Consider the following 22,873-nt stretch of genomic DNA (forward strand, 5'->3'; position numbering starts at 1 on the left):
AATTTGTAGTGTGTATGTGTGTTATTTTTATTTTATTTTCTGGATTAATCTGAATCAACCTAGTGACAACATATAACTTGACTCATTGGCAAGATGAATTTTTCAAGTTGGATTTAATAATTATGATACTAATTTGCTCCTTCCCTCTCCCTCAATGAAATGAGACGGTGGCATTCATAGCGATGGCTCAAAGCTCCCTCAAAATTCTCTCTCAAAACTCTTGTTCTTCTTCAGAAGATTTTCTGCTAAAGTTTTTGTCAAAGGTAGTTTCCTCTCTTCTCACAAAATGTTAGCTAAAGTTCTTGTTGGCAAGAATACAAATTTTGTAACACCCGCCACATATTTAGCATCCATTTCTTGATACTATCAAGTCCAGTCAATTTATTAAAGAAGGCCCAAAAACTTTAACCCACATTTGTGATTAATTTTGTGGAAAAAAATAATTTTGTTTTTCTAAATTTAAAAATATATCCAGCCTTGTTTTCTGCTTTCCATTTGTCATATAAAGAAGAAGAAAGATTTGGAATTTCTCGCTTCTACTCCATATCTGCTGGGTCTGCACAGCCCAGTTTTCTTACAGGTCTCTTATCTCATTAATGTCTAGTCCCACATGCCTGGGAGATTTGCCGGGTTTATCCACTTCTTGCTTAGCCTGGCTAGCAACGCACGGGCTACAAGCCCTGAGTTTTTACACCTCAGGTACAGCGTAAAAGTCCCTTCAGGCGTGCAAATTAGAATTACTGGCTTGTTTCTGAACAAACTTTTAAGGAGTGAGCTTGTTTGTTCTAAATGATTGCTTTAAGACTGAATTACTGCTAGGTTTATCCAATTTAATTAATAATTACCGTAGGAAACTGCTCCAAAACTTTATAGGAAATTTAAATAACGAAATCATGGTGCTGATGCCACAAATACAGATTATCCTCTACAAAAAAAAATGCTGGCTATAGTCTCTGGTTTAAAATATCCTTCACCAAAACTTTTCTTCAACCTATGTTAACAAATCTCGACTCATTCCAGCACCATAATTTTTTTTTTAAAAAAAAATCCGCCTAGGACCAAAAGTAAACTGATCCCTCGTGATTCTGACCTAATCGGACAACGCACAACTAGTAAACAACACATACTCCTCAATGGAAAAGGTTACATTCTATGCTACATGCGATGCTCTTCAGCAACAAGGATAAACAGCTTCGGTGCACATATCCAGCTTCTTTTGTCATGCCGCTTTCACCTTACGAGAGGGAGGCCGTCGGAATAAACTTATGAGATCATCAAGACCCTGTTAAACAGCATAATTGGCAATTCAGAAATTTTAGTTCAGTTTTTTTAATGTAGGATTTTGAAGGTATAGCTAAAAAAAAATGTACAAACAAGAAGTTTTGAAAGCTTCTTATAAAGATAAGTGGGGTTACCCTTGTTGTGATGACAAGAAAAGTGAAAAGTATAATCAAATATGATCCTAGCACCAGAAGCAACAGCAAGTCGAATGTTACACTAGCAACCTGTAACAGCACATTTCAGTTGATTATCATTCAATCCAGTAGAGTAATTAACAGTTTAATTCATAAAAGAGAATAGCATGAAAATAAAATACATCTCAAAAGTCAAGAGAAATAAAAATGTAATTGTCATCTAGAGAATTAAAAATAAGAACCTGGTATATGTTTAGTTTAGCTTTAGTTGAGTCATATATTGTGAACATCCCATCGAGCACCTCATGTTGCACATTTACTTCATGAGTATGATCTTCTAGTTCCTGCAGAAGGATAGAAACACATTAAGTAAAAAACTAAAAAAAGTATATTATGTTACCTTTAGAGTGTTAAGCAGCCCCAGCCTAATAAAACCCCAAAACCAAATCAAATTTCTTTGTGGGGAAAAAAATAAAAATAACAAGTCCTTTCCAATTTCCAACATAGTATCATCAATCAGCTCTTAAGCACCAGGTGCCAGACAGACAGGTTTTCATACAGCATATGCCATGTTTTGGATAAATCAATCAGATTCCAGAAGTCAGCATCAAGGGGGGGGGTTGCAGGCGGCACAAGAACAGCTTACATAGAAATTGATCAACCATTCCTATGAAATTCTATTGGCATCTGTGTAACATCTGAAGAACGAATCCTTAAACATATATAAAAAAATTAAAGTTTATTTCATTTTGCATATTTTTTGGGGGGGGGGTGAAGCATGAAGTGCTTATTCACATTCCGTCACCTGGCACATGAAAAGAAACAATATTTCCACAACAACATGTAATAAAAGTTAAATTTACATATTTCAACTCAAACTGGCACTTTTGAAAAAAAAAAAGGGGTGGGGGCATGAAGTGTTCATTCACATTCTGTCACCTAGCAATTTAAATATTTCAACTCAAATTAGCACTTTTGGAAAAAATAAAAGAATGTAAATGTTCCGACACTGTAGTCTGCAGTTAGCAAGGCCAGACACAAATTTGAGCAAACAGCACCATTGACCATATAATAAAGAAAACCACGAAAATATTAATTGTTGAAGAAAATTTGTAAACTGTATACCTTTTTCAGTGCCACGATAAATGGGTCATTCTTTGATAGAAATGGTGCCACTCGAGGTGTTTGTGACAAAAGATCCAACCAGGATCTGATGTAAGGAGCATTGACAGCCAAACTAGTGTCATCCGCAAAGATTTGAATGTTTTTCCCTTGGTAACCATAGACATGCCTCTGTGTATGACAAATAAAATATGTCAGAGAACATAAAACTTGAAGAATGTTCCAAAAATTTAGCTATCTTGGCTCACAATTTGCAATAAACTTGTTCCTAATGTGCACATCCTGACACAATACCCCATCATATAGTTAGTTCTAATATTCTTAAACCCATGCACATTACTAGCACTTACACGTGTGAGCACACAATTGGTGCCTTGACCTCGCTCTCGGTGAGGGCAACTTCACAAAATTAGTCTTCAAACAAATGTGTGATAAAGTCAAAACTTTGGTATCAGGATCCATCACAATGCATTAAACTTACTCAAAGGCATGTAACCTTACCGCGATACTCTCAGCAACTAGCTTGATACTTCTAACTATTGCATCTTCGTTTACAAAATGTCTGTCCAGAGAACCAAGATCTCAGTATTGTGCAAAAATATAAGAGCTGCTATACTTTCTTTATAAAAGAGGTTCAAGTTGAAAAACACAACCTGCTGTCAGATAGACCTCCAGTGTTTTCTAACAGTTCAGGTGGTGCAGAAAGTTCGGTAAGGGTAGCAGCCGTGACCCTCAGCTTTGAAAACTGCTCGTGCTCCCAAGCTACCTACAGCAGGTCAACAGCTATATCACCTGAACTAAATGACAGCATTGAAAGTACAGCATGCTTGAATCAACTAAACTAAAATTCTGGTAAAAACACAAAGAAAACCCCATCCATAACAAGAAAAAAAGATGCATACATGTCCGCCATCACGATAGCAATATGAGCATATTGTTTCAAGAAAAAACAGCAGATAATCTAACACACAGTTAAGCTTTACAATGGCTATGAAAATATCTTATTAAATGATGAATTCTCATCTCCTGGTGATGCAGCACAGAGAATGAAAATGAAAATAAATGAAAGAAAACCATCTATTTCAATGTCTGATACAATTCTCCAGCATTTACCATTTGAGATTGACAAAAATAATTTTTCTTGAACCAGTAAGCCAAAAAAATGTCAAAATTAAAAATAAATCATCATTTTTTCATGGTTTTACAAAATAGTTCAAACCTTCAGGTAAATTGACTTACTCGAGGATTTGAGATATTGATTTTCTTGTGCTTCAAACTAACTTCAATGCCCAGCTCTTCTGCTACAGTAGAGAAACCCTAGGAAACTCAATGGATCAAAACACAAAACACAGTAATGGTATTGACACTAAAGAATAACAGCTCTGTACTGTTAAAAACTTCATCATCTTACTTCAAATATTTGTTTAATAAATGCATTCTCAGGAGGCTTGGACACATGAATCCACAATTTGTTGTCCCATGAGCCAATGCTATTCAAGCAAATAGCATAATCGATGCTCTCTCGTAGACGTTGATCAAAGCTCCGAAGCCACTTCAACAGTAAAAATATGAAGATAAGCAAGCCAAAATAAAGAAAAAGTAGATTATACAATTAAGTGAATGGAAAAGATGATATGAGCTAAGCACCTTGTGGGTTCCATTGTAGTTATAAGGTCCACTGGATGTTAGCCCAAAAAGTAAATTATACCGTCCTCTTGTCTTTGGATTAGAATAAAGAAGTGAAAATAACCTAGCTATTTCAAGAAGAGCCACAATGCCACTCCCATTGCTATCACTTCCAACAGATAATGCCTACACATGTAACTAATTTCACACATTACGAGGTGCATACAAGTGGAAATAGTTTATATCAGATGTAAATTTACATACAGGTGCAGTTCCAAAAGTATCATATGATGCTACAATAGCAATAGTTGGAAGTTGATTCGGATCTCCATCTGCTTTCAGCCCTGGCAACCACCCCTACACAGTTTAAACCATCATTTACTTTACAAATAAACAGCATTAGCATGAAGAAGAAGCTCAGAGAGTTCAGCAAGATTGCTCAGATTACAAGCATGAATAATAAAAACAGTAACTAAATTCATTAATAAGGATGTCTTATCAATTATTAATATTGCTATGTGATGAAAATGGAGAGCATATATATCAGTATTTCAATACTTTCAATTGTTAACACGGAACTTTAAGAGTTAAGACCAATATATGATCTGAAATTTTTTTGTCAAGTAGCAAATGCTTTTACACCTAAATTTATTTCTGCTTTCAAAGTTCCATGTTTTAGTCTTGCTTAAAGCACAGTTTGCACAGCTAGTAACAAAAAATTGTATGTTAATCTAGGTGCCAACACATAATTGGTGATGGCTGTGATATTTAAACAAGCATTGTAATGGTGTGTGCTGCAAAATTCACAATTGTCCATAAAACCTTACACGCCAGAGGCTGGAGTGCCTGTTAGAACGCAAAACCATATCTTTATCATGTCTTAAGTTCAATAAAATTGAGGCTATGTTAACATTGACAAGTGTTCCTGAGCTTTGGTAATGCAATAACATAGCTAAAGATACCAGAGCAGGGAACACAATAATAAATTCTCAAGAAACAGTGTCTTTATCAAAGCAAAGATACAAAATTAAGTTACAAAAACGCAAATCATATATAATAGATTCCTCAAGCATCAGCATCAATTTGATTGCAAGGCATTGTGGCCAATGGACCATCGTTCCCTTAGCCATCAGAATCTGGAGAGCCCAGATCCCTGTTTCTAGTACGTGACAGATCAATGATGAGATGTTCATGATATGCAACATATTCCATTTCGTTATGACTAGTCATTTCCAATGGAAGAAGGAACAGAAAGTGACCTGAATGTTTGTGATGGCAGGAGATGCAATTCTCTTAGGTTCTGGTGCTGAGACAACAAGCTTGTAGCTGCAATATTTCCAAGCAAAAATGAATAGACGAGCCTAGCAAACATATCATCAATCTCCATTTAAGCAAGCACACACACAAGTAAAATCACATTTCCATGGACATAAACAACCATGAGTTAGAAAGTAGATATGTTTAGTGTTTGAACAGATGGCAATAGAGGAAGGCATTGCATGTTTTTGCTTTTTAGCATTAATATCATGGACTAATCAGCAGTAGAGAATAAAAAGAGTCCGTACGAGATGGCTCTAGATCGAGCCAATTTATGGCTCAATAAATTAAAAAAAAATCAACCTTCCAAAAGAAACTAAACTAAACCTCTTTCCTCCGTCCAAGAAAAATTCAGCTTGGGATTTAAAACAATTTCCCCTCAACTCATAATTCCATATTGTTGTACATCTGCATTCTGCAGTGAACATTTAAATCCTGTTACGCCCACTTAACATGTTCTTTGTTTCTTTCTTATATGTTTTGCATAGATTATCCCAGGAAGAGAGTGTTTGGCGAACAGGTGCAAATAATTATCCATCAGGTATTCAGATTCAGAAAACATCATACATTATATCCAGGATAAGAAACTGAAATTTCGCTCATGTGATGCAATTTTTCAAGAAACGGCCATGGGGCATCTATCCAGCTCGTTTTAGCATGCTGACTGTGTTATGTTCTATGTAAATGACATATAACTTCAACTACAAATCTCATTTTTCAACAGCAATGTTATCAACTAACCTGCCACTTGTTGCAGTAGCAGGCTGACCAGAGGCATCATTCCTCTTGACATCAGCCAACACAGCATCAATGTCATCATCCTCGAAAGCAAAATATACCGGATACTGCACCAAAACATATCACAAAACCCAAAATCACCCAAACTCGATCAAAGAAGGTTCAAAAGAACTAAATAACAATAAATAAATAACTATTTTTTTTTCACTCACCGGAATATTGGCATAAATAAGCAATCGTTCAAGCTCCACCAAAACATTATTTGTCAACTTCTTCTCATGTATTTGATACTTGCTCTCAGAAGTGGGGTCTCTATTTTCAAAGTTAAGCATTTGCGGCAGCAAAAATAATAATCCTCCCAGCGGTTTTCTTTGCGCAATAAACTCTATCATAAAAAATCATAAAAATAAACTGATTTAACTGCGTCATCAAATTTTAATTAATTAAGCTATACTAATCAAACATAATCAAACAATTTAACTGCTTCATTAAATTTTACTTAATTAATTAAGCTATTGTAACCAACCAATTTAATTACGTAACCAAATTTTAAGTAAGCAGGTTGTCATTATAGACTAGATGCGCAATTAGAAATGTAATTAACCTTTAACCAAAGTGATATTCAATTCACGAACAGGAATGATGACGACAGTGCGAGAAAGATCGACGCCGGGCGGGAGATGCAAGGAGCCGGCGTGGTGGTTCAAAGTGGAAAAACGCGATCCGAACTGAGCTCCGGAGATATCGTATTGGATTAAGCGGTAGACGTCGACAACAGTTGCTGCGTCACAGAGCTCGATCCAGGTGACAAGGATGAAGACAAGAGCGATCATTGAGTAGATTGATTCTAGCATTTGACGCTCTCGCTGTTTCCTTGACGACATCGTTTTTTGGATCGGATCAGTTCTAGGGTTTCAGCAACTGATCGATCCGTAGAGAAAAATCAGAATATCTGGCAGGGGTAGTGAAGGAGAGCCAGGTCTGTCTACTTGCTTTCCTGATTTGCTTAAGACGAAGTTCGATTAGTCCCTCGACTATTGTTTTTTTCTTGAAGAAGTCTCCTATCTATCAGTTTTCTCAATTGGGACCTCCGTCGACATACGTTAATAACTTTTGAAAACAATTGAGGATGATGTTAAACTCTTTGTGTGTGTGTTACTTTTTATGGAAAAGTATTCTATTATTTCTTTCTATGTAAGATTAGTTAAAATAAATAATTATGTGATTAAAATAGTTTTATATTTGGATTACACGTGTTATTATGTATATTAAATGAGAGGAAATGTAAGCTTTTTGTTACATCTATGTGTTTTTATAAAACAGTGCATATGTTTTGATAAAAAAAATAATTAAAAATAAATCAATTCAATATTTTTTTAGATTTTTTCAATTATATTAAAATGTTTATATTAGAAACATTAAAGAGGATTAAATTTAATGTTTCTGTGACCCAAATGCAATACAAAGTCGTTACCAAATTGGAAAATGCGTGGGTAACTCGTGCGTTATTTAATGTCACCTCCAATTATATTGATAGAAGGATTTGATTGAGAAAAGGTAAACAATGGAGGAGCTAATTTATAGAATTGGTATTTAGAGGACTCAATTTGTAAACTATATACAGTAGAGGGATTGATGAGAGTTTTGCGAGGAAAAATGGAAAAAATTGACGTGTCCAGTTAGTAAACACGAACAAAAAATATATCCAATTTCAGCATTTAACACATAAAATCACATAAACTAGCTGGGTTTTTTTTGGAATTAGTGTATGGTGATTTTTTAAAAAAATATTTTTTATTTTAAAATATATTAAAAAAAAATATTTTCAATAATAACATATTAAAATTATTCAAAAATATTAAAAAGAAAAATTAAAATGCACTTTTCCGCAGCAAAGGCAAACAAGCTGCAACAAGCATTAAAAAAGTGTGCACAGGTTGACAGATGAAGTTACAAGGCTGGAGCAGCAATTCTGGAGGCGATTTATGGCAGAAGACTTGCTTCCTTCACAAGCAAACATTGAACTATCTTGTTTGCTTACATGCATGCTGGGGAAAAACTGGCTAGGACAGTGATCAACGTCTTAATTTCTTGCTTGCCTACAAATTATTAGATATTATCGGTGTATAATATATATATAAAAATGAAATCTACTATGCATGCGGATCTGCTTTCATTCGAATGCTTGCTGGCAATCACGAAACGTTAATATCAGGTGATGGCAACTACATGATTTTTTACATGAAAGTGTTAGGCAAACCCATTAAACAGAAATTAGATGATTTTGTATGTACGATCTAATCAAAACATCTTCTTGACAGCAACAATTTCATTATAATAAGTATAGACTCGCACAAGAATTTCCACCAGCAAGCTTTGCACAAGCTTAATCTACAAAACCAAGCAGTTTGCATTTCGAGAGTAACCCTTTGGGTGGTTTTATCTGCGGGAATATTCAACACAGGTACGCAAAGTGAGGTTCCAGAAAATTGAAGTCGTTTTTGAAGTAAGATTTATAATCGGTTAATTTTAATAATTTGATGTATTATTTTTAATCTAAGTGACTGGAAGTGATACTTAGTAAATCAAGATGGCTAATGACTAATATTTATAAAAAAATATTATTTAATAAATTTTAAAACTCTTTGATGCAGTAAATGTTATTTTGAGAAAAAAACCATAATATTTTAGAGAACTTTTTTTTTAATAAATATACAATAAAAATAAAAATTATAAATATTTACGGTTAAAGGATCCATATGAAATTATAGTTTATAAATCTTTTTTTAGAGAGAGGATGGATCTTTTTACACTATTAATAAGAAATAATTATTTCTTAAATATTATTAATTTAATAAAAAAAATTGAATTCTTAAAACTTTTATATAGTGTCTAGGTATTAATATATTTGACTATAATATTTTATGTTAAAGATCATAAAAATAAATAAATGAAATTTTATAAGTTAATATGAGGTTTAAAAAGTTTTTCAATTCTATATATATTTGGGTTTAGTAAGATGTTTAGCTCTAAAATATTAAGTCTAATAATTTATTATATATATATATATATATATAAAAGCTTAGCGACATAATTCAATAATATTAAATTATCACCTATTTTTTACTTTTTTATATATAAAAATAACATATATAAAATATGATGAACTGAAACTGTATGGCTACCAAGTTCTTTGGGAAGCATTGCACTCTGCTATGAAATGATTTAGTGTGGATGGGTCATACACTTTTGATAATACTTGAATGGATAACTTAGTCACTTGGTACTTGCCCGCTATGGCAAGACAAGTTTCAGGTCATCGTTGTCTCTGTATGCTTGCACTGGAGCAGCAGTTTTGTATACAAACACCCCCACACATAGCAGGCACAAGCTGTGAAATAACAAAAGAACGATGGACAATTAAGAATCAACTCACTTCTTTCTTTCGTTCCTATGGGTAAAAGTAGCCTAGCTACCGCCCCTTGAATTCGAGAACTTCAAACCCAGTGCAAGTAGATTTGCTAGCTTTTCGTAAAAGTCTTCAGTTTAGTGCCAAGAGTTCTCTTAAGCTATGTGGCCCCGATGAAGTACGAACAGATTCCAAACAATTTTTTCTTCATCTCCAACAGCATTTGGGAACATTTTTCAAGAGTGCAATAAAACGGCAAAAGAAATGGTTTCAACGAATACCTGGAAATCAAAAGGATCATTGGCAAAATATTGATGAGACATGAATTGCAGCCGGTATCACAAGCCTCGGAGATGAAAGCGCAATATCGCTTCCCTTAATTGATTTCTCCGGTGAGTCCCTAAGATCCCCACTTCCTACCCCAATCATGAGATCAAAAGTAGCTGTTGACTTACACAAAAGAAGAGAGTGCATGATCACTCAATCAAAGAAATGACTGCAGTTTTTCATTATACTTCTTTTGCCTGAAAATCGAAGGAACCTTTCCCCTCGAGAGATTGTCTACTTGTTGTTATAAGAGTTGAAGGTATAAGCAAGCTCATTCATTAGAAAACAAGAAATGAAAAAAGACAACCGCAATGACCAGCAACATCAAATAGACGACAGTTCATGAATCAAAAAGAGCTGAAACAAAAGAAAGAAAATCCATATACCAATGATCAAGGTGAGTTAGATTCTCTACAGGCCACTTGAACTCAGAAAAGAAACCAACTTTAACACCAGAAGCATTACAGAACACAGTGACATAAGCCTGAATTCAATTCAATATCTGTCGAACCTGTCAACAACAAGTCTCGTATTTCTCAGAGTAAACAAGAGTAGCAAAATGGGCCTAAGAAATAAAGAATATCGATCCTTCCATGTTACAAAATAAAAAAATTGTATTAACAACAAAATTTTATCATTTACTAGTGATGGTCCATATGATCCTTTATGAAGAATGGAAATTTGCATAGAAGACAGAGAGGAAGCCTACATGGCTGAGTGCTAGCTCTCAACACTGAGACTGAAAGTGGGGTTCTCTTGAAAAGAAGAGGTCTTGGAGACAATTTTGGAAATGGGGTGAACCAAGCAACGTTAGATAGTGTATCAATTTGAGAATTGTTAGCAGCTAGCTACTCTGTTATTACGGTGGCCATTTCTTTTTGAGGAGTTGATATGGAGAGAAATCTCTCTTTTTGTGTAGTTAATTTGATAGAAGATGGGATGATTTTTTTTGTTTTTTGTTTTTTCTGTTTCCGTCTTGTTATATACAAGTTTGAGCTCTTTCATAATGTATATATAATGAGGTGATGATTGTTTTTAAATTGTGTTTTTTATTCAAAAATATATTAAAATAATATTTTTTTTTATTTTTAAAAATTTATTTTTGATATTAATATATTAAAAAAAATTAAAAAAAATTCAAAAGTTTTTTTTCACCGGAAAAACAAAAAAAGCCTTTGTGTGTTTTAAGATTGTGGTGTGTAATGCTATTTAAAATAATATTTTAAAAAAAAATATTAAAATAAATATTTTTATTTTTTTTGTTTTTAACTTTTAATACTTCAAAATCATTAAAGCATTAAGAAAGATAGTTAATTTGATAATTTTTTAAGCTAAAAATATTTTTAAAAAACATATTAAAACAAAAGCAAAAACACTTTCAAACCCCCTACCAATTATCATTAATAGCAGTTTGATGTTAATCAACCTAATGATATACCAATACTTGTTCTAGGTTGGGTCTTATATCAGACCAAATATTGACTCAACATTAAGACCCAATCAATCTACGTTTTAACTATCATTTCTTGCAATTTTATTTAATGATTATCACCTTCATCCTGTCATCAATTTTACATTCTTTTTAATTTAAAATAAAAATAAAAATCATGATTAAAATAAAGTATTTTTAGAGTAAAAAACTACTGAGATGATGATGGTTTATAATTAATGTCAAGGAATTATTTGATTTTTTTCTAAATTAGAAGTGCTAATGAATTGGTTTTAACAAATCTCGAATAATAAGTTCTCATCAATTCAATTCTTAAAGACTAATAATGTAAAATACAAAGAAAAAAAACATACTCAAGGCCTAGGCTCTAATTTCTAAACACTTGCTATAAAATACTTATAAAAAATTGAAGAAGATTCTTGATCTTCGTTCAACCTATGCTAGCCATGGATTTCCCTTCTGCTTTATTTAAAAAAGAATGAACAAGTAAATTACTAATTTTTCCAGTTATTGTAAGAAAATATTTTCCTATATATATATATGACTTTTTAAGAAAGTAATTTAGTTTTTATGTATAAAAGCTGATTCAAGATGCTTTTATATTGAAAAGGGTTTATATAAACAAACAAAAAATATTAATTGATGAAAAAAGATATCTTTTTTCTTTCTTTTTCAAACAAAAAATATTAATTGATGAAAAAAAAATCTTTTTTCTTTTTGTTTTAATAAAAAGGGAAGATCTTGCAACAAATCAAAAACTTTAAGGTTTATGTTGTAAGATGTTGAGGACTACAAGAGTCGAAGTGTACAAAAATAAAAATTCATGCTTTTACATTATAAAAAGAAGGGCACACAGCCTTGAAGGCTTAAACCCGCTTCTGCTCTGCTCTAAAAAACCTAAACTAAGGACGGTCTGTAGCCAGAGAGAGAGCGACAAGGCTAGAGAGTGAGAGAGAAGGTGAGTTGGAGAAGATGAATATCGAAGAGGTACAGTCCACTGCCAAGAAACAGAGAATAGCTACGCACACTCACATCAGAGGCCTTGGCCTTGAGGTATGTGAACACCCCCCCTCTCTCTTTTAGGGTTTAGGGTTTTTTAAAACTTTTCTTTTTTTCTTCTTCTAGGTGGAAATGGGTCATTTCTTAGTTAGATATGTGCCAGAAATAAAAAATATTTTCAAGAATTGGATTCTTTATGGCCGAGGTGACTGTGTTGTTTCTTGCTATGTTCCTCTGCAGCCTAGTGGAAGAGCCATTGATATGGCTGCTGGATTTGTGGGTCAGAAAGAGGCTAGAGAAGCAGCTGGGCTTGTAGTCGATATGATAAAGCAGAAGAAGATGGCTGGCCGTGCACTCCTCTTAGCTGGGCCTCCTGGAACTGGAAAGACAGCTTTGGCTCTTGGAGTTTCCCAGGAACTTGGAACTAAGGTAGAACTTACAATTTTTGAGTTCTCTTATTTTTCAAGTTGTCCCGCCAATGTCTTATGTCTTATTTTTTTAATGATGTTGTTGAACGTGGTCTGGATTTTAAATAGTTGGTAGTCTTTTGAGTTCGTATGATACAAATTTTGCTTGTTTTTTGCAGGTTCCATTTTGTCCAATGGTTGGATCAGAAGTATACTCATCTGAAGTTAAGAAAACTGAGGTATTGATGGAAAATTTTCGAAGGGCTATTGGTCTACGTATCAAGGAGAATAAAGAGGTCTACGAGGGAGAGGCAAGTTATATTCACTCTATTTTGTCAACTGATGATTATCTCATAATCTTTTGTCCATATTCAAATTGGTCCCTGATGCTGATGTTTTGGTATTGATGTTTCAGGTGACTGAACTTTCTCCAGAAGAATCTGAAAGTTTAACTGGTGGCTACGGTAAAAGCATTGGTAGTGTAATTATTGGGCTAAAAACCATCAAAGGAACAAAGCAACTACGATTGGAAGCCAGTATTTATGATGCCTTGATCAAGGAGAAGGTAAGCCCTTTTAATTCTTTGTTTCAAAAATTCTTAAGCACGTACCTGTGTGCTTTCAACTTATGTGCTTTAGAACTATTTGAGAGCTGTTGCAGAAACAGAAGTCATCGCTTATTCTTATTCTATAATATAAAGGGACTTGTACATTTTGATTACTTGTTTATTCTCTTGGGTTCTCACCTGCGAAGATTTTTAAATTCTTACTGCTTGTAGTTTTAACCTGATCTTTTGTGATATCGAAATTGTAACTTGTACAATATGATTTTCAGGTAGCTGTGGGAGATGTTATATACATTGAAGCAAATAGTGGAGCAGTCAAAAGAGTGGGTCGAAGTGATGCTTTTGCTACAGAATTCGACCTTGAAGCAGAGGAGTATGTCCCGCTTCCTAAGGGAGAAGTTAGCAAAAAGAAGGAGATAGTTCAGGTATTGCTCTATTAGCATCACATGTGTTGTACTATTTTGGCATCTTGCTCAAGTGATTTAGACAATGACATCTTTTTTATAATCTGTGCATAATTTTGCTGGTATTTGTTTCAAGTTGATTCTTATCAGAATCTTTCAGCACAGGGGGTGCTTTGTCTTTTAAACAAGACTGCCATCCTTCTTTGAAGAAATTGTGTTCAAAATGATAAGACTCAGGTGGCATGTGTATAATATTGGATAATGTGTCCCTAAAGGACCCTATCCAAAACTTTTAGATTTGCATTTTTAAGTAGTGGCTCAATGGCTGCGAGCTATCTAATTAAACATCTAGGGATTTGTACCCGTTAATTTGATTGAACTTGTCACCTTGTGAATCTTTCCCTTCCAGGTTATAAGCAGTTGCCTTATCCTCATAATAGTGTCACAGTTATCACCCTAATTTTTTATTCTAATTTTCATTTTGTCAGGATGTAACTCTGCATGATCTAGATGCTGCTAATGCAAGGCCTCAAGGTGGGCAAGATATATTGTCTCTAATGGGCCAAATGATGAAGCCCAGAAAAACAGAAATCACTGATAAGCTACGACAGGAAATAAATAAGGTACTGCTTCTGAGTCCATGGTAGTATTTAGTTACAGATTATTTCCAGGGACCAAGGCCTGAGTTGATCATTTGAATTAAAGTAGTAGAATCTACCTGTTATCTTCTTTTGTTCCCAAATTATCCTCAATCTGCAAATATTTGCAATTAGATCACAAAGTCTTGAACGATTTGTTTATGTCTCTTCTGTTTTTCAATACCAAACAAATAAATGCTCTATTTTTGGCTTGCCATAACCTCAATATCATTATGGGTTATCCCAAGTGTGTGACTGAAAACAAAATTGTTGATGACAGGTTGTTAATGGATTTATTGATAAGGGTACTGCAGAGCTTGTTCCTGGAGTTCTATTCATTGACGAGGTCTGTTTTTCCTTTAGACCATTTCCACAACTTATTCATGCATGCATATTTCTTTTCCTTTTTTCACAAATCAAATCAAAATTCACAGGTACATATGCTGGATATGGAGTGTTTTTCGTATTTGAATCGTGCTTTGGAGAGCTCGCTGTCACCCATAGTGATCTTTGCTACAAATAGAGGAATATGTAACGTAAGGTACAAAGGATGTTTTATGTGCAAAACAAGGCTTTTTTATCCTCGTGTTGGAAGTTTTGGTGGCAAGACTGTATTCACACTTGACATCATGGTGAATTTGGTTGATAGATGATAAATTCATTCAATTAGTAAATTGTCCTAAATTTGAACCCAGAAATTGATCACCAGGTGAATTGTGCTATGGGGATTTATACCATGCTTCGAAGTATTGTTGTCGTTGCTGAAATAAGGTTATGCCTGTGCCAAAAATGGACCTTTATTCACGTCATTTAATATAGCCTCTTAAGTCTAATCCAAAGAGACCTGAAAAAAGAAAAGGTTGACACTGAAGTTCTGATCTGCTTTTATGGCATGAAGCTTTCTCATTGCTTTTTTTATAAACTACAAGCACCAAACAATATCACTTTCTTCACGATGACCAATTATCAAGGATGAAATCATTATAAGTAGATGGAAAACATTTAAAAAGGGTAAACCATCTTTTCTATTGGAAGTTAAATGTTTGAAAGAAATTTTTTGTGGTCTTAAAATATTTATTTCCTTCTTATTGGTTGGACTCCTTTCTGTGGTCACTGACTATTGTTGTGAGCAATAGGCAACTAAATGCAATTTGCTGTATGCTGAACAATGGGTTCTAACCTTCTTCTCCCATTCCTTGCTTTTAAAAAACTTGATGTTCTTTCCAAATCTTTTCTATGATAATTTTCAGAGCATTCATGTATTTATGGTGTTTGTGTTTATAAAATATAGAATAATGTCTGGCCTTTTATTCGTCTCTCATTTAGGCAAGATATGTTTTCCCTATACTATCTTGGGGTTATGGAGTTTTGTGACATCATAGGATCTTGAATTGCAAGAGCAAAATTCTGTGAAATGTATTGATAGCTTCATTTTATATGCTATGAACGACTGTAATATAATTATGTTAATGTTCCCTCTGCTTGAATTGGCCACTAGCTTGTGCAAACCTTCCACCTTGTAACATGCTCTTATATCCTGATTCCTGATATGGACAAGCTGCTGTGCAGAGGGACAGATATGAATAGTCCTCATGGCATCCCTGTTGACTTGTTGGATCGGTTGGTGATTATCCGAACACAAACTTATGGTCCTGCTGAGATGATACAGGTAAGGCCAAGTTTTGTGTGATTTTATTATCGGTACTCAGTAGACTTTCTTGTAATTGACAGGCACCGATCTAATGCTTGGTTATGGACTCCTGTTGTTTGGTCAGATTTTAGCAATTCGTGCACAGGTCGAGGAACTGCACATAGATGAAGAGAGTCTAGCTGACCTTGGAGAGATTGGACAGCGCACATCATTGAGGTCTTGATAAAATTCATAAATATGTGTGAGGTGCGAAAAGAACTACCTACTTCTTAAGCATGCTTTAACTAGAACTTTTTGTCCCCGCAGGCATGCGGTTCAGCTATTATCACCCGCCAGCATTGTGGCAAAACTGAATGGTCGAGAAGAGATATGCAAGGTAATAATTGTATCAATCTGTCAGCACCCGTTGTTTGTGAATGAATGCGCTTTAAGAACGTTGTTCACTATCAACGCATGACTTTTTCACTTTTTGGCTGGCTCAACATGTAGGCGGACCTCGACGAAGTGTGCGCATTGTATCTGGATGCCAAGTCATCGGCCAAGCTACTTCAGGATCAGCAGGAGAAGTACATTTCGTGATTTTTGAACTTCATATCCGAAGTAGCAATTTTTTTGTTCGCTATCAATGTCATATTTTATGCTGGATGTGATAGGGTCTTCCCTTCTGATTAAAGAGCACTGACTTCAATCTGTGGGCTGGGAATGCAGTTGTAAAGGAAAACGAGTTAAATTCTAACATTTCCACAGGTGGATTTGCATGAACTTTCCAATGCAATGATACATTTGCGCTTTGTCTTTTACTATTGTTCTGTAATGCAGAGCCATTGTTGGTGTTATTAAACTCGGCCCTGACATGAGTTGACATCTTCTCAATTCAATGGGTTTTTAAGATTTAAAAATTAAAATTAAAATGATATTTAAAAAAATGAATTGGGATTTGACTGAATTGATCATGTTAATTTTTATCTAATTTAATTTGAAATTTTAGCTTAATGGGTTACAAAATTGATCAATTAGATGACCTAGTGACTATAGGTTTATTGGATTAAGCTCTTTCAATATCCATGGAGATAATTGATCAATTAGATGACCTAGTGACTAGGTTTATTGGATTATTTGTTATAGGAAATTTTATTGTATCACTAATGTTCTTTTTAATATTGATGAACAGAGACCTTTTTGGACCGTACATTGATCAATTTTTATCTGTGATGCCTTGGTGATTTACATGTAATCTAAACAATTTTAAATATTTTGATCACCACTTTATTTTATTGAAAGACAATTTATTTTAGTACTATATTGGACTTACAAGTAAGAGCAACATAATTTCTCATATATTTTTAATAAAAATATTAAAATATATAAAAAATATGGTGAAGCATCGAAAATAATGATTGATTTTCCTTGAATAAAAATTAATTTTAGAATTAATTTAAAAAAAACTTGTACAAAACTCTCTCATGATAATATTTTTTTAAAAAAAAATATCAGCTTTTAAAATTTTTTAAAATTAATTAATTAAACTCATTTATCTTGTGTTTCAACAAGAAATCACTTTAACTTAACAACACGTTATTTACACCTTTATGGATCCTTGATTATTAAAAACAACATGTTACTTATACCTTTACGACGCTTGATTATTAAAAATATATTTAATAATATGATAATAATAATTTTTTAAATAATTTTTTTATTTTTTAAAAATTATTTTTAATAGTAATATATCAAAATAATTCAAAACATATCAATTATGTTAAATTTTAATAAAAATAAAAAATAAAAAAAAATTTAAATTTTTTTAACACATATGAACCCAATTCTCAAACAGCCCTTTAAATATCGTTGCAATTACAAATCTGCCTACCCTCTTTAACCTAACAGCAAAAACCGCCGCTTCTTTCTCCACCGCCAGAAGCAGAAGCACAAGCACAAGCAGCGCGCTCCTCTTTCTCTGCAGAAGCAGACCATGGCTACCTTGAGCAGCCAGCAAGTGTTGAAGGAGAAGCAGACTCGCGACGCTAACTCCATTACTTCTATCTCTCTCACTCACAGAGCTCTTTCCGATGTACGACGTCGCATTTCTCTTCCTCTTTCATTTTTTTCCCTAATTTCTCTTCTCTAACGGAAATTACGATATTCGTAGATTTCATGTTTGAGCGAATTCCAAAACTTGGAAAGGCTCGACCTTGCCTTCAATAACCTCACTTCTCTCCAGGTATGTATATTGAGAATTCTCTCCAGGTATGTATGTTGAGAATCTCAAAATAGTCCCCTGACTATTTAGGTTGTATCAATTAAGTCCTCGAGTTTTTTTGTTTTGGTTTCATTTGTTGTGCATATGATGGATGTTATTGAAAAAAATGTGGAAAAATAGGGACTGAGTTCGTGTGTGAAGTTGAAGTGGCTGTCAGTTGTGCAAAACAAATTGGAAAGCTTGAAAGGAATTGAATCACTCTCTAACCTCACTGTAAGCTCTTTTTTTGTTCTTCCAAATTTTGATTAATTAATTTATTATTTATTGGATTTTTAATTAATTTTATGAAAATGTGAATCAGGTGTTAAATGCGGGCAAAAATAAGATTAAATCAATTGATGAAGTTCGGTCCCTGGTTAGCTTACGCGCCTTGATTTTGAATGGTGAGGATCAAAGAATCGAATATCAGTTTTTCTTTTTTTTAATGGTGGATGGAATTGTAAGTTTTTGGGTTTTTGCTGATTTTGCAGACAATGAGATTGTTTCGATTTGCAAACTTGATCAAATGAAGGAATTGAACACTCTTGGTGAGGAATCGATAGTTCACGTGTTTATTTGCTGCATTAGAGTTTCGTTATGTGTTTATGTGAAGGGAAAAAAACCTGAAAATGAGATATCTTGGAAGAAGGGAAAATGCGGGGTGGTAATCATGGTTCGAGCTAATTTGGTTCTGGATCAAGGATTAATGAGGGATTAGTATGCTTTCAAAGTTTGTGTGAAGGAGGTTGGAGTTTGACACAAGTTTAGTGGTCATAATCATTTTAAGGGTTGATGAGGGATTAGTATTTGATTTAGCAATCTAAGAAAAGGAAGCATGTGAAGTCTTAAAGAAAATCTCTTGGACAATAAAGTATGTGGCAATCAATTATTGTACTCTTTTCTCCCCTAAGTTTTAGAATGGTTATAATGTTATGAGATTTCTGTTTCAATAAAAATAATGAGATGAATTACGATTGTGAACAGATATTGTAACATCAGGGCTAAATTCTTTAGTATCCTTTATCATGTTCAAGGATATGTTAAAAAAAAGAAAAAAAACTGCTGTCTTGAAGCTTACCATAGACATCTACAAAGTGGTTCCATATTTTCAGCTGTTTTTCTCTTTATTCTGATAAATAAAGAATTTCCTTTTTGATGAGTGATCTAGGCCTTTCTAATATATCTTTTTGCAACATTTAAGCCTTTGACTTATTCTTTTATGTTGTGCAAATCCATAAATTGTCTTATGGAACATTTCTAGTGCCATGATGTGCAGTACTCTGGGACTGAAAAAGCTCTAGATTCATTCCATGAGGTGTACTCTAGGACTGAAAAGGCTTTAGGTTTCCTCAGGAGAGTAATAATTCTATTGGTTCTCCATTTTTTTTCTTTTTAATTTAACCCATTTTACTGTTTGAGTGTAAGTTACTTATAATGCTCTTTGCTTTCCAAGTAGTGGATTTCTAATCAAACCCTCCAACCAAAGTACCCGCCCTCATTTCTATTGATATGATATGTAGTTTGTGTATGACATGTGAATATTTTACCAAACAAATCACTAGAAAATTGAATCATAACCGAAAAAAAGTTTCTATCATATAATCATCAGAATTGAGTGATGTTCTTTGGCCTTATCCTGTAGTTTTGTCTAGAAATCCAATCCGTGAAATTGGTGAATCTCTGTTCAAGGTGAAATCTATGACAAAGGTAAGTAGTTCCTTGGACATTATGTCTTTCGTGCAATTTTGGTTGACTGCTGTCATGTCTCTTAAATAGATTCTTGTTTGCAGCTTTCACTCTCGAATTGTCATCTTCAAACCATTGGCTCATCCCTGAAATCCTGCATTGAGCTGAAAGAGCTCCGACTTGCTCATAATGATATCAAGGTATGTGCTCTGTATTTCCATTTTTATTTCTGTCCTGCAATACTGAGGATACTTTTTATCATTTTTATATGAAGTTTGATTATTACCATTAAATTGCTAATTATTCTCTCAATGGTTTAGACTCTTCCAGCTGAATTGGTTTGTAATAAGAAGATCCAGAATTTGGACTTGGGGAATAATTTGATCGCTAGATGGTCAGATGTAAAGGTAATGGATACAGAGGAAGATTTTGCTTTTACGTTTGTCCCCAAATGTCTAATACTTTTGACCAAATAATTGCAAAAATATAAAATCACAGGTGCTGAGTTCTCTAGTTGACCTGAAAAACCTTAATCTACTTGGAAACCCAATTGCTGAGAATGCCAAAATAACCAAGAAGGTGATCTGCTTTTCCACTTTTCCATTGTTCATGTCTTTCCTGCTCTGCTCACATGATTATGAATATTGCTGCAGGTCCAGAAATTTTTGCCAAACTTGCATATATTCAATGCTAGACCTGTAGATAAAAGTGCCAGGAACGAAATCAGTGGTAGAGCTGATGATTCTTCACTTATCCCTACCAATGAGCAGGACTATCATTCAGAAAAGAAAAAAGACCGAACAAGGGATGTGAATTCCTCCAAGCATGTGATGGATCAAAGACATGATCACTTTGATAATGCTAGTGATGATGTGGAGAAGGATTTGAGGCAAAAAAGGAAGAAAACAAAGGGTAAAGTCTCAAAGATGGAAGAAGCTTCAACTGATGAAAAGGATGATGCTGTGATTGAAAAGAAATTAAAGAGGAAAAAACCACATGAGGAGCTATTGAAAAACAATGATGATAAGATCCATAATGATGATAGAACTAAAGTTGAAAAGAAACTGAAGAGTAAAAAGTCAAGGAAATACCTAAGTGAACTCGATATTATTGATAACGGGGAAGTATCATTTGCAGACCTTTTCTCGGTTGATGCTGTAGAAAATCTGAAACATAACAGTGAAAGTAAAACAGTTGACAAAAGTGGTATAAATGTTCTGGGTGGCTTGCTTGCTGTCTCTGCAAAGAAAAAGAAAACTAAAAACCAGGGTTTGGTTTCTACAGTCCCATTGTCCCCTGCAGTTGAAGTCGGAATGGGTGGACCTTCAACATGGGGTGATGAGTAGGTATTGAGAATGCTTTGGGCTTCGAAGTGCCCGTCCTTTAGTTCAGCTACTCTTCTGACATCATCCCAACGTCTCCTTCTACACCCGGTTCCTTTCCACTTGAGATGGTGAGTTTGTAGGCACTGTTTTATCTCCACATTGGTGGTTTGGTATTATGATGATTTAGGGGCATAAGCCTTGCACTCTTTTGGTGAAGAATTTTTCTCACACCATCAAAAACTTTTTTGAAATTAATCAGCTATATCACGGGCTACGATTGGATTTTGGACAATTTGTATGCTGAATGGTGATTTTTGACGATTTGAGTCCTGTCATGTGTGTGTTGGTGAGCATGTGCCGACCTGTGTTCTGCTTCATGCTAGACATTCTGCATATTCCTGGATTTTCCTGGATTTTTAACTTAGTAGAGGCATGACCAAATCTCCCCCCTGGTTCTGTCCGACCTCATGCTATTTCTGTTTTCTAGTTCAGCTCGTACCACTCGATCAACTGCCTGCTGTAAAAGCTCTGCATGCAGAAACGTGCATTATTTATGATAAAGCACTGTATGCGAGATCAAAACGTGGCTGAGAAGGATACTTTAGTAACTGTTGAAGTATTACAGATGTATTTTTAAACATTCTACATGTAGTCATAAAATTGTAGGTTCCCGTCTTTTGGGGGTATTTGATACTTTTGACCTTTTCAGTTTTGGCTGCTGCTGCTTGTTGAATAGTGTCGGTCTTGTTATGCTGTTATATTATAATGCTTCTTAATCTAAGGTCAAAGGTTGCGACTATTGATGTGGTTTGCATCTGCCCCGGAAGCTAGCCATCTGTCTCGGAAGTCACAGGAGGAGATGCTAGAGATTCAACCAGAAAAGATTTTTTTTAACAAAAGTAAGACGATCACAAGTGCATCTGTTTGGTTGATTACCTTTCACTTAATTTCATTTAAATTTCATCACAGCTCAAAGATTCATGCCTTGAGATAGTTAAGGATTGTCAAACAAATCTGGTTTTTTAGTCAAGTAATCTTATTGTTTATGAGCAGATTGTGGCTCTGGCTCCCAAATATCGTAGTTCGGGCGTTCTTTATTTCATTCGCTGGTCAAAAGCCCTGAGAGTAACCTTTGCTCCCAATTGAAGATTCATTATCAATTGAACTAGATTATCAATTAAGATTCTAGGTTCAAGTCTTGCATGAGGTCATCATTGCAAATAAAAAAAAAATCTTTTTCAATTGAGAATATTTTTTAATTATGTCATGCAAGAGTGATGTCAAAACTAATATATAGAGAGCATATTCATAGTCATTTTACAAAAGAAGAATTTTATTTCCATTGATGTATAAACTGATTGGATGAATTGTAAGGCTCAACAAGAGGTGAGCGAGTTTGGCACTCAATAATTGAACTGGGCCAGTTTACTTAGGGGTGCTGGATGAGAAAGGCTCATAAGAAGAATAAGAAGAACTAAGGAAAGTAACATGAAGAAGCCTATATGCATTACTTTAAGAAAAATATGTACGTTTTAATAGTTAATTTTGATTTGGA

The 22,873-nt window shown here is 34.2% G+C and overlaps 3 protein-coding genes across 6 annotated transcripts; 2 read left to right on the top strand and 1 right to left on the bottom strand.

Moving 5' to 3' along the window:
• Positions 1–841: 841 nt before the first annotated feature.
• LOC105112512 (nicalin-1-like) lies at positions 842–7,257 on the bottom strand. Of its 2 annotated transcripts, XM_011008238.1 has the most exons (14): positions 6,823–7,256; positions 6,431–6,603; positions 6,222–6,325; positions 5,423–5,489; positions 4,428–4,520; positions 4,185–4,349; positions 3,949–4,089; positions 3,777–3,854; positions 3,191–3,303; positions 3,039–3,099; positions 2,541–2,708; positions 1,658–1,759; positions 1,416–1,505; positions 842–1,282 (listed from the first exon to the last, which is right to left on the bottom strand). In XM_011008238.1, the coding sequence occupies exons 1-14, from the start codon at positions 7,100–7,102 to the stop codon at positions 1,220–1,222; spliced, it is 1,698 nt and encodes a 565-aa protein (XP_011006540.1). In that variant the 5' UTR covers positions 7,103–7,256; the 3' UTR covers positions 842–1,219. The 2 variants fall into 2 exon arrangements, with proteins under 2 accessions (XP_011006540.1, XP_011006549.1); XM_011008247.1 differs by lacking the exons at positions 842–1,282; positions 1,416–1,505; positions 1,658–1,759; positions 2,541–2,708; positions 3,039–3,099 and having other exon boundaries at positions 3,220–3,299; positions 6,823–7,257.
• Positions 7,258–12,257: 5,000 nt separating this feature from the next.
• On the top strand, positions 12,258–16,868 carry LOC105112525 (ruvB-like protein 1). The gene is made up of 12 exons (XM_011008253.1): positions 12,258–12,457; positions 12,644–12,832; positions 12,990–13,121; positions 13,226–13,375; positions 13,645–13,800; positions 14,268–14,402; positions 14,698–14,763; positions 14,852–14,958; positions 15,987–16,086; positions 16,193–16,284; positions 16,375–16,444; positions 16,558–16,868. Exons 1-12 carry the CDS (start codon positions 12,377–12,379, stop codon positions 16,645–16,647), a joined length of 1,368 nt encoding a protein of 455 aa, XP_011006555.1. The 5' UTR covers positions 12,258–12,376; the 3' UTR covers positions 16,648–16,868.
• A 1,059-nt stretch (positions 16,869–17,927) lies between these two features.
• Positions 17,928–22,368, top strand: LOC105112535 (Leucine-rich repeat (LRR) family protein). 3 transcript variants are annotated; one of them, XR_839776.1, is made up of 11 exons: positions 17,928–18,139; positions 18,218–18,289; positions 18,449–18,541; positions 18,630–18,711; positions 18,799–18,855; positions 19,950–20,014; positions 20,098–20,193; positions 20,314–20,400; positions 20,492–20,572; positions 20,647–21,446; positions 22,101–22,368. XR_839776.1 is itself a non-coding variant. In XM_011008263.1 (10 exons), exons 1-10 carry the CDS (start codon positions 18,041–18,043, stop codon positions 21,337–21,339), a joined length of 1,425 nt encoding a protein of 474 aa, XP_011006565.1. In that variant the 5' UTR covers positions 17,928–18,040; the 3' UTR covers positions 21,340–22,076. The 3 variants fall into 3 exon arrangements, 1 of the variants encoding a protein (XP_011006565.1); XR_839777.1 differs by lacking the exon at positions 22,101–22,368 and adding an exon at positions 21,578–22,081; XM_011008263.1 differs by lacking the exon at positions 22,101–22,368 and having other exon boundaries at positions 20,647–22,076.
• Positions 22,369–22,873: the final 505 nt, after the last annotated feature.

This window comes from Populus euphratica, unplaced genomic scaffold (assembly GCF_000495115.2).
Source record: "Populus euphratica unplaced genomic scaffold, PopEup_1.0 scaffold5.1, whole genome shotgun sequence".
Taxonomy (NCBI): domain Eukaryota; kingdom Viridiplantae; phylum Streptophyta; class Magnoliopsida; order Malpighiales; family Salicaceae; genus Populus; species Populus euphratica.

Coding starts and splice junctions, on each gene's coding strand:
- LOC105112512 (XM_011008238.1), bottom strand. CDS start 7,102: ATGTCGTCAAGGAAACAGCGAGAGCGTCAAATGCTAGAATCAATCTAC. Junction 4,090..4,184: donor ACTACAATGGAACCCACAAG/GTGCTTAGCTCA, acceptor TTACTGTTGAAG/TGGCTTCGGAGCTTTGATCA. Junction 1,760..2,540: donor TTATCGTGGCACTGAAAAAG/GTATACAGTTTA, acceptor ATCCTTCTGCAG/GAACTAGAAGATCATACTCA.
- LOC105112525 (XM_011008253.1), top strand. CDS start 12,377: ATGAATATCGAAGAGGTACAGTCCACTGCCAAGAAACAGAGAATAGCT. Junction 14,403..14,697: donor TACGACAGGAAATAAATAAG/GTACTGCTTCTG, acceptor TGTTGATGACAG/GTTGTTAATGGATTTATTGA. Junction 16,445..16,557: donor GTCGAGAAGAGATATGCAAG/GTAATAATTGTA, acceptor CTCAACATGTAG/GCGGACCTCGACGAAGTGTG.
- LOC105112535 (XM_011008263.1), top strand. CDS start 18,041: ATGGCTACCTTGAGCAGCCAGCAAGTGTTGAAGGAGAAGCAGACTCGC. Junction 18,712..18,798: donor ACGCGCCTTGATTTTGAATG/GTGAGGATCAAA, acceptor CTGATTTTGCAG/ACAATGAGATTGTTTCGATT. Junction 18,856..19,949: donor GAAGGAATTGAACACTCTTG/GTGAGGAATCGA, acceptor CTTATCCTGTAG/TTTTGTCTAGAAATCCAATC.